This window comes from Anser cygnoides, chromosome 8 (assembly GCF_040182565.1).
Source record: "Anser cygnoides isolate HZ-2024a breed goose chromosome 8, Taihu_goose_T2T_genome, whole genome shotgun sequence".
In the NCBI taxonomy this organism is placed as follows: Eukaryota; Metazoa; Chordata; class Aves; order Anseriformes; family Anatidae; genus Anser; species Anser cygnoides.
The window spans coordinates 4,989,013-5,008,404 of record NC_089880.1 but is presented as its reverse complement, the minus strand read 5'-3'; the positions used below and the strand labels follow the sequence as shown (position 1 = coordinate 5,008,404).

Sequence of the window (19,392 nt, the reverse complement as noted above, 5' to 3'; positions counted from 1 at the left end):
AATAACACAATTTTAAAACAGCCTAAATATATTTAGTTGAGGAGAAAGTTGTTTCAAAAAAAGAGACTTTCCTGACATTTATGAATGATAGTTTACTGAAGAGTCTAGCACATTCATGCTGTATTTGTGTATGGAAGAGCTGAAAAGATGCATTTACTTCACTCAGTAATATTAGTGAGATAATGTTAAAATCCCAACAACACTCCACCTTGATAGTCAGCACACACACTTCTTTCATATTTCTTTTGTGCAGATTAATTAAACAATGTATTTTGGAATTTAAACTGATAAAATGGGAATTTTAACACATTATAATAGAATAACTCTAGATAATTATTTTTTTTATCTATCTGCTTGCTAAATTCATTATAAGAAATTTCTTGAATAAACACTTTAAGTGCTTGCCATGGAACAGACTTCATTTCTTATATTAAAAAAGGCACATTACACAAAGAAATAATTGTGGAAGTTAGTCACCAAACTCTTGAGAACAATACAGATGTCTGCAACCAGATTCTGCTTTCAAATTCCATCCTAATGAAATAATATGTCTGACTTCACCATATGTGGATGCGTTTGTGTTTTTTTTTCTTATAAAATAATTAGCATACATGAATAAAGACTTTAGCTCTTGCTATAGCTATTCTGACTAGTTTTCATCTTAGGTAAAAAAGGTAGAAAAGTAACATTACCACTCCAGAAAGGAGCATTGCTTAATTAAAAAACAAAACAAAACACCTTAATGCCTATATAATTGAGAAAGTTGTGTAAGCACATAACGACAGAACAATTTGTTGAGAAATCCACCACTTTTTGTAGTTGTCTACAGTACTTCAGTGTTTGTACTAAATTATTTTATCATTCTAATCCTAAAATTGGGTATAAGACAATTGAGAAATGAATGACCATACCCTTCTGGAGAGGGTCACTTATGTACAAGTCCTGCTTATGCTCACTGCACAGATGAATTTCACTCACATAAAATGGTGCTATGGGAGAAAAAAAAGTGAAAAACTAATCTTTGGTTTCACTTGGGAACGCAAGGACTCATAATCATATGGCATAAAGTCACTGCAGATCACAGGAAAGTTCTTTGGGTGCTTTGTGAGTGCATTTAGTTATTTTTTAACCTTAACTCTGAAATGCCTAGATATATAATGATTCTTTCCAATAATTACACAATTTTATTCAATATTTTATTTATAATTCATAATAATTCTCTATTTAAGGTTTATCTGTAGCGTTTGTTAGTAGGGATTTGTTTTTTGATGTTCCAGGCTTTTTTGAAAAAAGAGCTCAAAATAACAGATTACTGATCTTAATACCTTAAGAGATGAAAAAACACCACATTTTTTAGGATCAGTTTTACCATTGTTTTGTTTGACTCCTGAGCAGCAAAAGGAACCAGTTAAGTTAGATTATTTGTTGGTTTGTCATTGCAACCCTGCACAAAGTTATTCTGGTGAATGTGTACTCTGTTTGGCAAACATGCAGCAGGAAATGAGCACTCTTGCAGGTCCTTCCTGTCCTCGATAGCCTCAGCTAGCATGCAAATCGCTGGGAGGAAAGGTGCAATTAGATAAATGAGTTGTCTTAGCAGCAGTGTTTATCGATGTAGCATTGCCTGATGGACCAATAATCATGAATATACAAAAAAATATAGCTGTTTTTAAACTGGAACAGAGGACAGATTTCATAAAAATAGATTTCAAGTCATAATTACAGGACTTATGTAGCCTATGAAAATTAAGCCTACTCAAAGTGTTTAAAGAAGATCAGCAGTGTTATTTCTCTGTATCAGATAAAGCAACCACAGGAACACAATGCAAATCTCAGCTCAGCCTAACCTATCAAATCTTAGTATGTATGAGGAGGAGGTGACTCAAAAGATTTACTTTATATAACTGTCTTTTCATTCTCAGCCCTTTCACTCATCCCTTTATTCTGATAGGGTCCACCTGGTCGCCCTGGTCTCCCTGGTGCTGATGGTTTAGCAGGTCCCCCAGGTACCATGTTAATGCTGCCGGTAAGTTACATTATGATTTCAGGGTAGTCAGTCTCCAAAAAGATAAAAGTGTTTTCTTTTTCATCTAATTTTGTCTTTGGAACAAGAGATAATACAGAGTTTTTTGTATGGTTTAATCATTTAAAGATCATTTGGTGTGTTTTTTCCTCAGACAAAACATAGATTTTAACTCCTGCATGTCTTCTAGATTGGAACGTACATGATTGTATTACACATACTAAAATTGTCCTTATTTTTTCAACAGTAACTATTATTTGCTACCATATGTCCTAAACAAGGAGTTTGCTGTTTCATAAAGGCAGGCATGTGTGCTTTCAAGTCTCCTTGACATGGAGAATTTTAAGCATTCCATGCTTAGTACTGGACTTCAGTGTCCTCTTTGAAGAATCAGTGCATCCTTTGAATAGAAATACATGCACATAGCCAGCTTTGCTCCCACTGGAATCAAAGCAAAACACCATCTGTTTTAGCAGGTGGAGGAACAAGCTCAAAGCCATTAAAAGTGCCTTGCAGTTTTGTAGTATGAAAGGTACTATGTGCATGGAATTCAATCCTAAGCGTAAGTCTGTGTGTGAAAGATTTGATGACTACTACCATCCCAGAGTATTGAGAAACCAATTGCAAATGAAGGGGCAGTATTTTTGGTAAGATCCACCCTATAAAAAGACTCGGAGCTGTAGTTCCTGCAGTTCTGCTATAGGAGGCAGGACTCCACCAGCATCAATGAGGAAAGGATGATTTTGTAAAGTTTATTTTTTATATAAGAAACAATCAATGAAAGATTATTAAAGTAAATAAATGTTTTTAACCTCATGCTTGCAGTAAAAATCTGTTATCATGGCTGGCTCTGTAACAGAAATATTTATTTACCAATAATTAGTTGATGTAAAAATATCACTACGCCTCGGGGGAATTATTCCCAAACCATTCTTCCAACTGTAATTGCCATGCCAGCAGAGGTCGATTTATCTTTTATCAGTTTGCTCCATTAAAGGTAGTAAGTGTGAAATAATACTTTGCCTAGCCTATAAGTCAGTTTAGAAAATACCACAAGCTTTATTTTTAGATGTTAATGAGTCTGACCACAAGTGGTTTACAAAATCAAAACAGAAATTTCTCAGGAAGGAAAAAACTGGCTTCATGTCTCCCAGATTCCAGCCTAGTAGTTTAACCATCGTCCAGACTTCTTTTCCACATCTACTGTCTTATTATCAAACATTTTCAGGACATCACATTGCTTCTGAGTAAGTGGCTTAGGTTGATCTTTGCTAACAATTTGAAATTTTGGTTTTGTTCTTCCTACTTTTCCTACTGCATTTAGTAAATGCTCAATGGAAAATTTGGTATCCCCTTGGTCTAGTTCCAGCTGAAATGCGGTTATTTTGTTTATCCTAAAAATCAGGAGCTATTTAAATAGTTCATAATACCCAGTGAGGACAGATGTTTTGGCATATAAAATGTCACTTTTATTGTTAGCAGGTTTCAAAATTAATGAGCATTTCTTGGAAGTTTTATTGCTCTGGACAGTGCTGCTGTCCTCAGTGTGATAGGCACATCCTCCTTCCTAATTGCTTTTTCTCCCTAAGCCATTTTTAAGCCCCACTAAGAAGTAACTGTCCTTGTGTTACAGATGACCTGCTCACTAGTTTGAGAGCCATTCTGGTGTAAATGAGTAAACAGAGGAAATCAAATCTCGTAGTGGATTGTCTCATCTCAGATATACACTCAAAGTACTAACTAACGTGTGGGAGAGGCCTTTTGCGAGTTGTGTGCCTCTTCATCATTGTGCGTGGGGCCTGAATTCATGAAAAAGTTTTCATCTTTTCAATGGATGCAAGATAACTAATTTAGGCACAGTTGCTTGGAACAACATTTTGACAATATGGTTGATTCTGCATTATGTGGATGCCTACAAAGCCACATGGCCTCTTTTCAAGTGGTAGCAAGCTTGATAGTTCTCTTCCTTTCACATAGTAGAAAAAGTCAGGTGCTCATTTGTGGGGTCTTAAAACAATTTTCCAACAGCTTACAAAAAAAAAAAAAAGCCATCTGTTCTGATATTAATATGATCGCAGAAGAAAGACTTTGGTTGTTGTGACAACTTAGGCAAACAAGACAAACTGTTGTAGGCAGTGAAAGATTCTTGTCCCTGACATCCAGTGTGCCCATGCCACATCTTTGGAAAGCAAGGATGTTCGTTGAAGCTTAATGTCCCTGCAACATTGCAAAGCTTCTAAGAGCAGTTTCACGAGCAATAGCAGACCAGTAACATACGAATTTTATCCTTTAATTTATTTTGAAATTGTCAGAAATGACACAAAACTGTTTCATTTTACATACTAAATATTTTTAATGTTGAAGTCTGCCTTAGGTTGAATTGAATTTTTCTGTGGATAGCTACAAATGTACTGAGAATTAGCTAATTTTAATACGTATTTTAATGAGATTTTGCAGATTATTAGAGTATATTTTGGCCTCCTTCTGAACAAAAAAGAAAAGAAACAAAAATCCTATGAAATCAACAAAATGTTTGCTCTTAAGGGATTAGATTTGTGCTTTAGTTTTAAACTATTACTTATGACTTAATATATGTGCTGGGTCCAGTGGCCGTAGTCCCTAATGCAGCAGTCTTCTGAAGTTAGTAGAATGAACTGAAGACTGAGACCCAGTGTCTTCAAAGAGGTTTACACAGGTGCAGTGTATACTAAGTATCGTTTTCATTCAATAAGTTCTCAATTCCTTTTCTTGTTTTGATACCTGCAGTTTCGCTTTGGTGGAGATGGTGAGAAGGGCCCAACAATCTCAGCTCAGGAAGCTCAAGCACAAGCTATTCTTCAGCAGGCTAGGGTAAGCACAAGGAACCAGCAAATATAGCTGCCACAAAGGTACAACTCCAAATAAATTTCCATTTTATAGCATTCAGGGTGTGAAGTAAAGTGCTGTAAGTATCATTTCATTACAGTAGTTATCCTTATTGACAACTGAGAGAATGATGGGGGCTATTTGTTAATGCCTTATGAAATAGTATTAATATAGAATCTGTATGCTGGGCTGGCAGCTTTTTCTTGATACCTGGTGCTTTGTTCTGTTTGTTTTCTCAGATTGCTATGCGAGGTCCACCTGGTCCCATGGGACTCACTGGAAGACCAGGTCCTGTGGTATGTAAACAAAACGGGCACAGATTAAAGAACACAGTCACATGAGTCCGTTGATCTCACGCTGGCCTTGCCTGCACCTCTGTATGTGTACTTATCTGAAAAGAAACTGATATAATTAAGATCATAGTTTGTATCGTTATTTAAGATCCGCAATGCAACCTGAATACTAAATGAGTTTTTAATGTAGATTTTGCAGTGTTTGGACACTGGTTGTCTTACGAAACTAGAAAATAGCTTTACATAAATAACTACATATGCTTCTACAGTCAGTAATCTCTGTAACAATATTTACAAAGTTTCTGGTGGTGAGTATGAAACTGTACAGAAGGAGATATCAAAGCATTCCTATTTAAGCTGAATCTGGAAAGTTCTTAAGAAGCATTTATATAAGCAATCAAAAGTCATGCAATTTCTAAACAAAATTTTTTGTTTGTTTGTTGTTTTTTTTTTTTACTTAAGAACAGGATTTGGCTTGTATTGCTAATATCGAACGATCTGGAAAATGGCCCTGTGGGATGCTCTAAAATCTTTTATGTACAGTCTGTACATGGAACAGAAACAGTTTTTCCAATGACATGTAAAACAACTTCTTGATCACTAAGAGGCTTGCCATTGTAATCCCTGTAAACACTTTAAAAGGACAGTGTCCACCATGAAAGTACACAAATAGGTAGGAAGCTTCACAAGCCAAAATCATCAGATTGATCTTGCAATTGCAATTTCCTCTTTTAGGAAATGGATGCTTTTCAGACTCAGCAGTCCACTAAATGGTGTAATATAGTATTTAACATCTTTCAAAAAGCTATTACAGAGCATCTGTACCATGATATAAAATAAATGCTGCAGCCAAAATCATAAGCGTTGTAGAAAGCAAGTCTTTTCTGAATTTCTCCCAGGTGACTGTATTTATTGTCTGATGTAGAGTGAAATTCTCTTCTAAAGTTAGTACAGCATCCATATTTGAAAGATCCACTTAATTTGGGAAGTATTATTTTGTATACTCTGGTGGGACAGCTAGGTAGCAAAATATTTGGCTTCTTCAATTTGACCTATTCCTACTGTAATTTTTCTCTATATTGATATTATGGTAATGGACACAAAGAGCAATGTTAACATTTTTCTTTACATCAGACAAGCATCTAATTGTAAAATGCAGTCAAGAACATAATTGTACTACTGAGAAATAAAAGCAAATGATCACTGAGTAACCAAGAGAAAAAGGATAGAGCAAGTTACTATATGGTTTATTGTGCAAAGAAAAATTGACTGCAGTGCTATGTGAGTCACAACTATAGCAGCATACACACAAAACAGCAGCAGCAGTTTTTCTGATTTTCTCCAGAATGCAGTAACAATCTCCTCCAAAGTAGTTTCCTTCCATTCATACCTGTTGTGGAGGTTTGGTCCTCTGAAGTCATGGAACTGTAGTATAAGAAATACAGTTCTTTTCCTTTCTTTTGTCCTTCTTTCCTTCTTTAATGCAGTGCTTCAGTGAAACACCTCATTGCCGAACAGTAACAACCAAGTCCTTCCCTTCCAGCTTTCTCTTCTTCCCCTCTCACACCCACCATCCTTAATGTACAGTGCCTGAATTTAACTGTAAGTTTGAAAATAAAGAAAGGGAGAATGACGAACATGAGTACAGTATCCTACTATTACTGACAGAAAATACTGGTCAGGTTATTATCCATCACACTGCAAATGGTTCTTCCTGCTATTCCCTCCAATGCTGTAAGTTGTACTCTGGGTCGGCTTGACAGTGCTGTGTCTCATCTTCTTATGGCATCAAAAACCTCTTCGTTTATGCTGTGCTCCTAGTTGGCCAGTCTCATGAACCCAGCTCTGTTTATCTAGGTGAAATTTACTGATTTCAGGTAAATTTTAGCTAAATATCCCACCAGAATCTCACTCGGTTCCCAGAAACTGAAATCATGGGGTTTCAGTTGTGTTTTTAAGCAGACCTACACGAGAACAATTCCTTTCTAGAGTAATTTTTCCAAAGTGAATTGTTGCTATCGAGTAGAGAATTTGGCCACAGATTTCTAATCAGTCATGGTTAGGTATGTGATTCTTACAAAAAGTCAGACACATGGGGTTTATTTAACAAACTAATACGTTACTTCCAGCAGTGTATTTAAATTGAGACCTGCAGGATAACATTCAGTTTATACAAACAAAATAAATATAAAACTGCTATAAGCAAGGAATTCATTTGTAAAGACAGGTATATTATTGACTGTGAGTTGTATACACTTAGTTGTACCTTGTACCAGGCATATTTTCAAATGCTTCATGTACTTCTGTATGCAAAATTCAACTGAATAACATTAATAGATATTTTTCTACTAAGCCACCAGGAGGCTCTAAAAATCTAGCTCTTTGGTCTGGCAACATTTTTGGCCAAGAGTTTCAGAAGCAGCTACAGATTCTTGGTACATTTGTGCACCCAGCTTATTCCAACAATTAAATAGTTGGAGTTTTTAATCTTAATAGGACCTTTATTTTAATTTAATTTTTAGCCAATAAGATACAAACATACATATCAATTATTATATGGTTTAAACACAGGATTCTTGTAGCCCCAATCTAGCTTCAACTGAGTCTGGAGTTCACGTGATTGATTAACACAGAATACAAAAGAAAGTTCTGCCTATCGTTATTAATTAAATGCAGAGCTTACACCAGGGAAACCTAAACAGACAGTCACCACTTAGGAAAGCCACTATTCTCTCCACTGCCAGTACCAGTTTAAGATCTGATTTTCAATTTGATTAGAACCCGATTTAGTACCTGCAAGGTCAGTGGGAATTTTTCCGCTCCAAGATGATAGGCTTAGCATTAAGCGAAGCCTTAAGACCACTTCTTTCTTTGAATGGTTACTGTGATGAACATAGGAGGTGAATCGGTCTTCCAAGGTCTGCAAGATTCTTTTTATATTAAATACCTTAATTTGGTTATGACCTGTTTCACAGGTCAGAAATGCAGAAGTACTTCTGCCCGTAACAGTAAACTTGATATGTTCCTTCCCTGGGCTGTATTTCATGTGAGCATGTCAGGAGCTTTTGGGAGACCACTATTAAGAAAAGACAAACTTCCTTTAATTAATTTTGCCCCAGATTCCATGTACAGTATCTTACCCTGGATGAAGATTTATTTTCGGTCTGTTTATATGTAAAACTCTGAAAATCTTTATTTAATCAGAGTAAAGAAATGCAGTTAAGTAGATTTTCCACTTTTTCAGAGCAGATGCACAAAGACCTTGATTAAAATATCACTGTAGTTTATGTAATATTAGACAGGGAATTTTGCATTAGCATAGTGGTCTTTGGATTGTGCTCAGAGACTAACTTATCTTCTGTACAACACAGAAATGGATAAAGGTGAAAGATGGGTTTCATTTCTGTTGACTTCTCTGCAACTGGTGGACTTCTGCTTGCATGATTTATGTTCTTACTGTGATCATATTTAGCTCTCAAGTCACATTTGATTCCATTTAAATCTGTGGGAGTTTTTCTTTGGTAACAGAAAGATTTTTGGTCATTAGGCCCAGTATCTAAACAAGGGTACATCAGGGTACACGTTCAGATCCAGATGGTGAATTCACACTACCTAACAAACGGGACTGTTTGTTTTTTCTCCCTGTCATTAATATATATAGAAAATAGGAATAGAAAATAACTTATTCATTCAAGTTTTGTTGTATATTCAAATAATATGTGTTGCTTTTTTTCTTCTTCTTTTTTTTTTTTTTTTTTTTTTTAAATCAAGGGAGGACCTGGAGCAGCAGGTGCTAAGGGAGAAAGTGGTGAACCAGGTCCCCAGGTACGATAACATTGGCTGTTTGAGCTTTTTTATATTTAAGAAAATGCATTCATATCACTTCAATGAAATCAGTCAACTGCATGTAGTAACATGCAGTTGAAGGAACTTAGCTTTTAGAATATGGCTTTAATTAAATGCAATAGCTTGATTGTTCATTTTGATATATGAAAGTAAATCTACCTTTACATAACAAAGAACAATTATAACTTGTGTAGTGTTTTCACTTGAAAACTTGTTTTAATATTGGCTCTTTGGGCTTTTATCTCATCTCTTTTCAATAATTATATGTGAGTCTGCAAGTGTATGACCTTGAGCCTTCAGGTCTCATAAGGTGAGAGTGGTAGAATTTAGTTAGTAAATAAACAGGAAATTTTAAAGAAGGACTCGATGACATAACAAGAAGTGGTCTTTAGAAATCAGTACATGCTTTTCTTCTCAGCTTACTATTATATCAGATCCTGCAGTGAAGTAAAAGAGCACTGAAAAACTTTGAAATCGTACACCTTAAACCTTAAAGTAATAGGGAGTTCTTAAAGAAATTGTGACAGAAGTCTCTGGAACAATAATTTTGCCATGTCATGAGTGGTATCATGGATCAGCTACATTATTAAGTGCCTGTCTTAAAACTGCACATGGATATTTGCAGAAGAAGAAGAAGAAAACAAATGAACAAAAAAGCACTGTGAACAGCTGGCCAGCCTTCTAGTTTGCTTACTTAAATTTTTAGCATTGTTTCTCTTCCTACTCAGTATTTTTAGATGCTAGTCTGTATCATTGCTATTTCCACCTGAAGGAGACACATTTTGAAGGGGGATAAAAACAGTTCCACAGAAACGTACACCCACCTAGTCTACAGTGAAAGTTACATGTGTCTTAACAGTGGAATTAGGGTTTTCAGTCTGGAGTTATTTGGTCTTCCTCTAGTTAAAACTGTGCTATGTAAAACTAAGACAGGATGTGAGATATTTAGTAGCACAACTCTTGTTTGCATATGAATTAGGACTCTGAAATAAGCACTCTTCAGTTTTCATCAAATAATTTTGTGGCTGAAATAACTTTGGCATGACAGGAACAAGGATTTTCAAATCACAGGGTTGAGATTTCCAAAGTCATCAAAAGAATGTAACAAGCTTTTATGTTAAAGGGGCCAGTTGTGCCATGTGTAGTGTCATCTCATGAAGACTGGTGTTAAAATTGGTAGTTTTAAACTAGATTGGATGATTGTGTTATATTAAAACTGATAGGAATTTGAAAACCAGAATCTATCTCGGGGCGGGGGGGGCAAAAAACATTCTGCATTTTAAAGTTTATCCTGTTCTTGAGGTGAAATGTTTAACTAGCTTTTTGCTGACATGAATGTGATTCTAAGAATTGTATTCTTTAAATTCAGGGTCCTCGTGGTGTTCAAGGTGCCCCTGGTCCAAATGGAAAAGCTGGCAAAAGGGTAGGTAGCATGTAGGTCAATCCTGCTCTGGGTAAATAGTTGCTGTTTAAATATGTTTAAAAATTAACAGATTCCACCACATTTTCAAATGTTTGCCCCTTTGGATTTTTGCAGGGTCGTCCTGGAGCTGATGGTGCCAGAGGAATGCCAGGAGAGCCTGGTGCAAAGGTAAATAAAAAGACCTTGGAATGGGCTAGATGGATTTTAAGTACCACAGTTTGCAGGCCAACCCAAGATTCTACTCTCAAGTGAAAATACTGAGGTTTCAGATGGCTGGGTCAGATGCAAGAGTGGAGAATGAATCATCTATTTAAAATATGCTAATTAATGGTAATGGTTAGTAGTCTGACCTTGAAGTAACTTGATTCTTTGGGCATGATTCCTATCCCTCTGAGTCACTTTTTAGTTACAGAGTATCAGAGTATCAGCAAGAGTAAAGTCAGTCTTGCTACTGCAAAGGGTGGCCAGAATCAAGCTTTTCATTTCGGCGTAAATCTTTTTGTAAATAGAACAACAACAGTGCGGTGAAAAAGCTGGTGTAGCATATTCTCTTGCTTTAATGCATAGAAGGAAAATTAGTGAGTTTGATCAATGTGCTCCCTCCCCTCCATGTATGTCATTCAATAATAAAAGTGTACCATAACTCCAAATTAACAGACAGAGAAGGCACAATTTACTCAGAGTAATACAGAATGTAATGGTCATTTACTGAAGCTGTGATTTCTTCTTTCCAAGGGTGACAGAGGATTTGATGGTCTTCCTGGCCTCCCTGGTGACAAAGGTAACAGGGTAAGAAAAACATGCATATGTATACAACGACATATTGATACAGTCACAGAAATAAGGTATTATTCACTAAGAATAGCTGAAATAGAATGTCAGCATTTCATACTACAGAATAACGTCTATATTGTCACATAATGTATTTCTTATAAAACATTTTAGTAATATCAGCGGATGACAATTCACACATTAATGATTTAAATGTATTTTTATGATTCAGATCACATCTTCAGCTAGGTTTTGCGCTAGGTTTTTTTTTAGTTTAGAAATTTGTTTGCTGGATTTAAATTGATTGTTAAAGGAAATAGTAGTATAGTAAATTAGCATGAAGTTTCTATATCAGAAGCATAATAAATTTTAACCTACTGAGCAGCTTGCTCAAAAAATGTATTTGAGTGTTTGAATTACAAACTGAATTGTTTAGTGTGTGCCATTCCGACAATTTCAGCTTAAAGACAGATCAAAGTCAGATGGGAAAAGTTAGATAACTTGAAATAATATTTAAACAACTTATGTACTTGCTCTGTATGTCCTACCAATCTGTAAGATGAGGTTGCATCTTTCCTTACAAAGTGTAGAAAGAATCACAGCAGGGGCTTTCTGCTCTAAATTAAAACCCTAAGGTAGATGGCTGTAACAACATATGCTACTGAATGTAACTCCTGGTAAATGCAGTGCACCATAAAAGAAACAGTGGGTGGAAATGTCAAAACAAGACATTCCTATATGCACTGATGCTTGATGACCAAGGAATGATTATAGCTCTCACTCTTCAATGGGTTAGCACAGCTGCTGCCCTTCCCAGAAAATCTCACCAGGGTTGACTGTTGGCCCATAAGGTAGGGCTTTGCAATAGCATCTAAGGATTCTCTTTTGAGTTCTTATTGCTATGGGGGAAGAACTTTTAGTGTCATACACAAATATCTTGGTCCTCTTCTGTCATTCCCTTTTCTTAAAAAGTGTAAAGCAATCAACACTTCACAGAATTGAAATCTGGCTTCATCAGCAGGTGACCAGCAGAGGGGGCTAGACATTAAGGTCTTGCTACTACTCTCTGGAGGCTAAGCAGAAACTGGTTCAGAACCAGGCTACGTGTCTGCTCTCCAACCTCAGATAGTAGAATTGTCAGTCCATGGGACCTTCCATGTCATAAAAACTTTTTCTTTTTCTTCCAAATATATTATTTGATTCATATTTCTTAAATTAAAAGAAAAAAAAAGTGAAATAGAAGAATAAGTATGCATTAAAATTTACATCATATGAAAAGAATGACTTTTCATCATTTGGTTTCATCCCACAATTTAAAAATCACTGTGTTCTGTGTGTCTGAGGCAATCTTCTTTAGAAATACAAACCATGTTCTCTCGGGAAACAGCTCAATTCAAAACCAGACAAGATAGCTGCAGCTCTATGGATTCAGAAGTATCAACAGCATATAATGCAAATATTCAGTTCTCTTTCGCTTGCAATAAAGAGAACAAAAAGACAAGAGAAACGTTTTTTCTGTTGTGGTTATGTTTCAGATGTAAAAGAACTGATGTTGAAAACCTGTAACTTTAGAAGTAGGTGTTTTAGGACTTATTTTAGAATTACTCATATTTGAATTGAGTTGCAAATTGTATGTCTCTCTGAGATTATGCTTTTGTCAAACACGAGTTTTCAGACAGGAGTTAATGGATGAGATTCTCTGAGCTCTGGTGTAGAGGATATCTGACCAGTGTAATATTTCTTTTAGCCTTAATATTTTTGACTTGGAATATGTTTTATTTAGATGTAATAGAAATGTACCCATTCTAAACTATTTAATATGCAAGACACTATCTACTAGAAGAAAAGATCAAAGGAAAAAGAAATTGAGGCTTTGGCAGAACATTGGAAGGAAAGAATTAGAGAGTGGAAGATCTGAGAATGCTGATAGGATGTTGTGTTCTGACTTTATGACAATACCAGGACACTGAATGAGAGTGTCCTAATCTAACTCTAAGTGCCATGTTACTGCAAGACAAGAAAGGTAGCCTTTAAGGGGCTGAACCTTTTCAACATTTGAAGGCTTAAGTCAGTTTTCACCTGGATACTAATTGGAAGCTAGAGCACAGATCACGCATCTCATGAGTCATCCTTCAGTAGCATCATTTAGAATGTAGAAAACCAAATGCTGTACCACCAGCAGATCATGTTGAATAGTTTCAAAGCTTAGAAAAATGTAGAAACTAATGTTGTAACTCATTTTCTGGCTATGAAAATGCAGTTCATAGAATTTCATTCTCTCCAATGATGACTCCTATTTCTAGAGGACAGAAAAAACAGTGGAATAAAATCCTGACATCCTTAATACAAGAGCACTCTGGAGTAAGAGACCAACTTACCTAAAATCCCCTTGGAAAGTTTGAAAGAGTAAAGAATGGAGCTGCTAAAGAGTGACTACATATATCTCTGCTATGATCCACAGCAGTGGTCATGCTCCTTGGAGGCACTGATTAAATTAAGGAAAACAGGATGAATACTTGGTTGTTGTCCAATGCCAGAAGGAAGTCACAGTCTAAAAACCTGCTGCCTAGAAAGAGGTCAGTCAGTGGTGTTTGAGCTATGCAACACACTAGTTTTCTTTAATGGGGAAAGAAAAATAAATCTTAAAAGTATGGTCCAGAATGTACTGAGACTTTGCATAGACTTGAAAAGCCCCAGCCTCAGAGGGGAAGTGTGGAAGTCTGGCTGCCTTCCAAAGCCTCAGACGAATCAGTCCCAAGGCTCTCAACGACTGGTGCCAGGGTAGGTGGTTCTGAAAGGTGGTCAGTGCACTTCACTATGTATATTCCAGGGCCCAGCAGCTGGCTTATTAACTTCTGACCCATGTACACATTCCTTATTTTCCTGGCAGAAATACATTATGTGAGGGGAGGGGAGCTGATGAGACAAAGAAAAATGTGGGTACACATTAAGACTACCTTTTGTAGCAGTAGTTTGTGTATGTTCTGGGGCAAAGAGTAGTTACAGAGCAAAATTTTACAAATACAGATAGCTCATTGTTTCAATAAAGCTCTTTTTTTTATAGTAATGTAATAAAAGACTTTACTGAATACTATAACAGATTTGTATCATTATGTCAACACGTGTTTTGACACATCAGACTGCAGCTAACACATTTGTGTTTATTTCTCTTGCCATCCTTTATTGTTTTCAGTCACAGACATATTAATGACTTTTCCTATTCTACAGGGAGACCGTGGCCCACAGGGACCTCCTGGCTTACCTGGTGAAGATGGATCAAGAGTAAGTTGCTATTTACTTGAGATACACCATAAAACTTGAACCATATAATGGGAATATGGTCATAATGCATGACTTTTTTCCTAAAACTCCTATTCCCTTTGTACAAAAACAGGGAGAAGATGGAGAAGTTGGACCAAGAGGTCTCCCAGGTGAAGCTGTAAGCAGTGCTTTCTTATTTTTTTGTTTCTGGCCAATAGTCTGTTTTACAAATAAAAGTCACTCTCAGATTTGTTTTCCTTTCTATTGAATTGCTCTGGATTCCAGGCATAAAAATCAATGTGTGTGTGTGTGTATATGTAGAGAAAACTGATACTATCTGAAAAGTAAGCAAATGAACAGTTCTGTTAGGAGTGAAACACTACTCACAAAATTGCAATTAAGCCAGGGAAAAATCCAGACAAGTATTCACAACTTCGAGAGTCACAAAGGCTATTTCTTATCCTATTGACCTAGTGTAAAATCAATCACTGCAGACCTCGATACATGAGAATATAACCAAACCCCTGTTTCTTTGAAAGTACTTTCCCGACATCTATTTATTATAAAATAAGGCCTTGTTTTTCCTTTTTTTTTGCCCCACTACTGTGCTTCATTGTGTATTTTTGCACTTGTTTTCTATACAGAATTTCCACTGCTGTCAGTTATAATTCTACAGGTGCTGTCACTGCAGAGCTGAGTTCTGCATTGCAGACAAGAAATCAAGTTCAGAAAGGTGATTTTTACCCTAAATGTATGATATACTGCTGCCTACTTATGAAGTAGGAAGAAAATGCTACAGTCAGAGTATTAGTGATATATGTATCACTATGCACTATGCATCAGATGTGAGGAAACTTTTCTGCCCGCTTTAGCAAGTGTGACATGAATGATGATACAAATGATGAAAACTAATTTTAATTTCCATAGTGTAAAGTCAAAAGATTCAGCTACAGTGCAAATCTTGCTCACGTTATTTAAGAGAATAGCCCTTGGTCTTTTGTGGATTTTTTTTGGGGTACGAGTAACAAACCTGATTTTGGCTGTCAGAATGCCTTGCATTTTTTATAAGAAAAATTTTATTAGTTTTTAATTATTTAACGGATCTTTACTACAAATAAAAACACTGTTTCTCACTGTAAATAGTAGTAGAGAGTACGATAGACCATGTTTTCTAAAGACGGGAGTACAAACATGTATGCTACAATTCAGGTCAAACCTTCAGGTCAAGACACAGCTGAAACTTCAGTGGAAGATACTGTGCCAATGTTCTGTACCAGGAAGTAGAAACAGTTATTTCCTACCTTTCTCTGAAATGACCACACAACTGGCTGAATCAAAGCTTGCCCTTCCAGTGACGTTCTGTTCGGGCATAAAACAGACTGTAGGAGAATTTGTTATCAGTGATTTTTTTCCTTTCTTCCCGTGGCCCTATGCTGCCATCCCATTATCATTCCTTCTCTTTGGCATAGAACTCACCCAGTCCTGCTCCTGGGGCTCTCCTTGTTCAGAAATATTCATGCAGGTGTTAATAAGTATTTCTTTTCTTTACAGGGTCCACGGGGATTACTGGGCCCCAGAGGTACACCTGGCCCCCCTGGACAACCTGTACGTAGGATGTGTTTTATATTTGCAATTTCTGGAAGAAAAATGAAAGTCCACTGCAAGTTGCTTGTGTTTTTATCATTTGTTGTAGGGCATTGCAGGTGTTGATGGACCTTCGGGCCCAAAAGGAAACATGGTGAGTAAATAAATTGGGAATTAAAAAGGGAGCGAATGCTAAAAATCCTTTCTATATTCCCTCGTCCCTGCCAGTGCCATCCCCTCCATTTTATTAAACTTTTCTGTTATCTCATTCAGATGCTTCATGATCTTACACTGAAAAGAGAATCTTCTATTGCTTAGTCTTCAGCCAAAAGACCTAACCAAGCATTCTCTCAAGCTCCTTTAGCACCATGGACTCCAGTGCTTAGGTCCTATGTGTGGACTGTTAGTCTCTTTTAAAGTAAAGACCATGATATTCATTAGCATGAAAAAAAAATCATACTGGATAGAAAGTTGGTGGTAGAGTTTTAAGAGGGAGGAACAAAGATGAGTTTGTATTCCTTTAGTCCTGACAATGAGGATCTGTAGTGCAGAAAAGCAAACCTAATGCCTTGATATTTTTTTTGCATGATAGGGTCCTCAAGGGGAGCCAGGACCTCCTGGTCAGCAAGGAATCCCAGGCCCACAAGTAAGTGTAAAATAACTCTCAAAATGTACGATGTGACTTGCAGCAAACGTTTAATAAATGAAATTAGTGCAAAGCTAGCTTTTCATGTGCAAAACTGATAAAGCTTGAAGGATTTTATAAATAATTATGCATGTGTGCCTAGGGCGGTGAGAGCAGAGTTTTCAAGTAAGCTTTCAGAGGGATTTTTTGTTCAGGAGAAAAATGATTCATTCAGTGTTCCTGGAATGCAGCAGGAATGGCCACACCTGGAGGAGGGTTCTGAATAGGATCTTGTTACAGACCTGCTGCCAGAATAGTGGCTTGTGCAAAAGGCTCACACAAAACTCCTGATATAACTGGTAAGGGAAAAAAAAAAAAAAAGTCACATATTTGCCAGTGTGTTTAAACAGATTAATGAGGGACCTTTAGTAGGGTGAATGTATGTATATTGTTCTCCCTGGTTTCTCACACTAGTTTCTTTTTAATAGGGGCTTCCTGGTCCGCAAGGTCCTATTGGACCTCCTGGAGAAAAAGTAAGTTACAGCATTATTCTGGTATTTCGCAGTCAGTTCTGTGCGACAATCTTGCTTAAGTGCTTAAGGTCTTTGCTGTGTTTTAAAGCATAGTAACCTAAGATCTCAAAATGAGTAAATCTTCCTGAAATCATCAAGTAAATAAATAACCAGTGGAGACCTGGCTTTCCTCTCATTTATACTTTTTCAGAAGCATAATTTCCTCCTTTATTTTGGGTTATTGTTTCCTTCATTAGATTCAGAACCCTATCTACATTATTAAACATTGTATACTTGTGTGTCGATTAATTTCACAGCAAGCTGTGAAAATTATTTTTATTGCTCTTTTTTTTTTATAACAAAGTTTTTTATCTACTAATGGTTGATTCTGCTCTCATTTTACAAGGATTATATTTTGACATAACTCTGGTGTAATTGGCATAGCTGTAGTGTCACTTCATGTATTTTTTTTCCTGATCTGCTTGTACATGTGTCTGTACTTTGAAACATGTCTTCTGTCAATTTCAAAAAAGTCACTGTTGAATTCTAAACTAGCTTTACTTTTCTCCCCTTTTTGCTTGATTCTTCTTTGATTTTAGGTGTAACTCATTTTATATCCTTTGCTCTTATAATTATAAATGTATTGAATATGGATTTTGTTTTCCTTTTTTCCTTGACTGTTTTTCTTTTCCTTAGCTATTCTACGTCTTTTACTCTACATCTCGGTTACTCTCCACCTTTTCTTTAGCTACTCTACATCTAGGGTGGATTTGCCAGCTGTTTTAAAAGAGATTGAAATACTAAAATGACCTACATTAGTTTGCTGGTTGCCTAACTTCAGTCCTCAACTAGAATGATCCTCTATCATCCTAGCAAATGATAGAATATTCACTATCAATCTTAAGATGTGTCTCTTTTACTGCATTTAGGGACCTCAAGGCAAGCCTGGCCTGCCTGGCCTTCCTGGTTCCGATGGACCTCCTGTAAGTAACTGAATATTTCATCCCTTGAATGTCTAAATAGTCCTACCAAATAATATATAACAGTATCTGTGTTGCAAAAAGAAAATATAGAATAAGAGGACCAGTAATCCTAGTTGGCAACAGCATTATAAAATGCATCTAAACACTGTATTGTTTGTACTACTAAAACTTTTAGAATTATTTTTTTGCGGCTGCTGCTAAAGATGGCTGTGGGCTTTTAAAATGTGGTCCCTGATGGTGAGATTTGGCCAGTTCAGAACAGCTATTCCATCTGTGTCACCCACCAGTTTCTTGCCCACCACAAGCCTACTTGCTAGGGGCTGAGCGGTAAAAAGTGAAATCTCCCATGCTGTGCACGCATTGCTCAGCAATAGTCAAAAGACTGGTGTGTTCTCAACACTGTTTTAGCCACAAATCCAAAACACAACTCCATATGGACAGCTATGAAGAAAATTAACTCCATCACAGCAATACTTGATACACCTACCCAAAATTATCTCATTCATGAACAAGTAGGTTTGTTCCAAGGAAATGCAAGGGAGGTAGGTTAAACTAAGTCCATTCTAAATGACACACCTCTTTACAACCATAGAATTATACTTGTGATTGAAGGAAATGAGCAGTACCTTCCTGATGGCTGTGAGCTTTGTATCTGATCCTATATCTGTGTTAATCAGTTGAAAGCTCAAAGGCATTTTTTCAGAAGATAGGTAAATTCTTGCTATGTTATTTCTTTTCACTTCACTTCTATGTAAGGAGATGTCATTCTATTTTGAAGGACAGACATTGTTAGAAGTGGTATATTATACCAGAATTATTAGAAATCTACAGGGATACAAATGTGCTCAGAAACAGCAGCAGTTCTTGAGTTATTTAATGTTATTGAGACCTCTGCTACTGGATGAGGATATGAAATTTTGTGCACAAAAAAGTATCTTCTAGGAGATGTGGATTAAACCATTGACACATGTATGCTTTAAAAAACAAATAACAAATATTCAATGTTAGTAAGACAAACTTTTTAAAGGAAAATTAAAAATCAGTGCTAAGCAGGTATCAAATACTTTTTATTTTATGATTCTTTTAATAAACTACATACGTTAAACTGTTTTCCAAACCAGTAAATTGAATATAAGCAATAGGGATTTGTTATATAAGATTAGCAGCCACATCAAAATCATATCATATTTGACACACCAAAAACAT

The 19,392-nt window shown here is 36.3% G+C and overlaps 1 protein-coding gene across 4 annotated transcripts in view; it reads left to right on the top strand.

The window, feature by feature from the left end:
- COL11A1 (collagen type XI alpha 1 chain) overlaps positions 1-19,392 on the top strand; it is a 139,537-nt gene that overhangs the window by 53,025 nt on the left and 67,120 nt on the right. For all 4 annotated transcript variants that reach the window (XM_067001898.1, XM_067001899.1, XM_013186558.3 and 1 more), the window contains 14 exons: positions 1,952-2,026; positions 4,790-4,873; positions 5,128-5,184; positions 8,953-9,006; positions 10,397-10,450; positions 10,565-10,618; positions 11,186-11,239; positions 14,450-14,503; positions 14,616-14,660; positions 16,034-16,087; positions 16,176-16,220; positions 16,659-16,712; positions 17,180-17,224; positions 18,133-18,186. In XM_067001898.1, the coding sequence (XP_066857999.1) occupies positions 1,952-2,026; positions 4,790-4,873; positions 5,128-5,184; positions 8,953-9,006; positions 10,397-10,450; positions 10,565-10,618; positions 11,186-11,239; positions 14,450-14,503; positions 14,616-14,660; positions 16,034-16,087; positions 16,176-16,220; positions 16,659-16,712; positions 17,180-17,224; positions 18,133-18,186 (783 nt within the window). The remainder of the gene's footprint in view (positions 1-1,951; positions 2,027-4,789; positions 4,874-5,127; positions 5,185-8,952; positions 9,007-10,396; positions 10,451-10,564; positions 10,619-11,185; positions 11,240-14,449; positions 14,504-14,615; positions 14,661-16,033; positions 16,088-16,175; positions 16,221-16,658; positions 16,713-17,179; positions 17,225-18,132; positions 18,187-19,392) is intronic.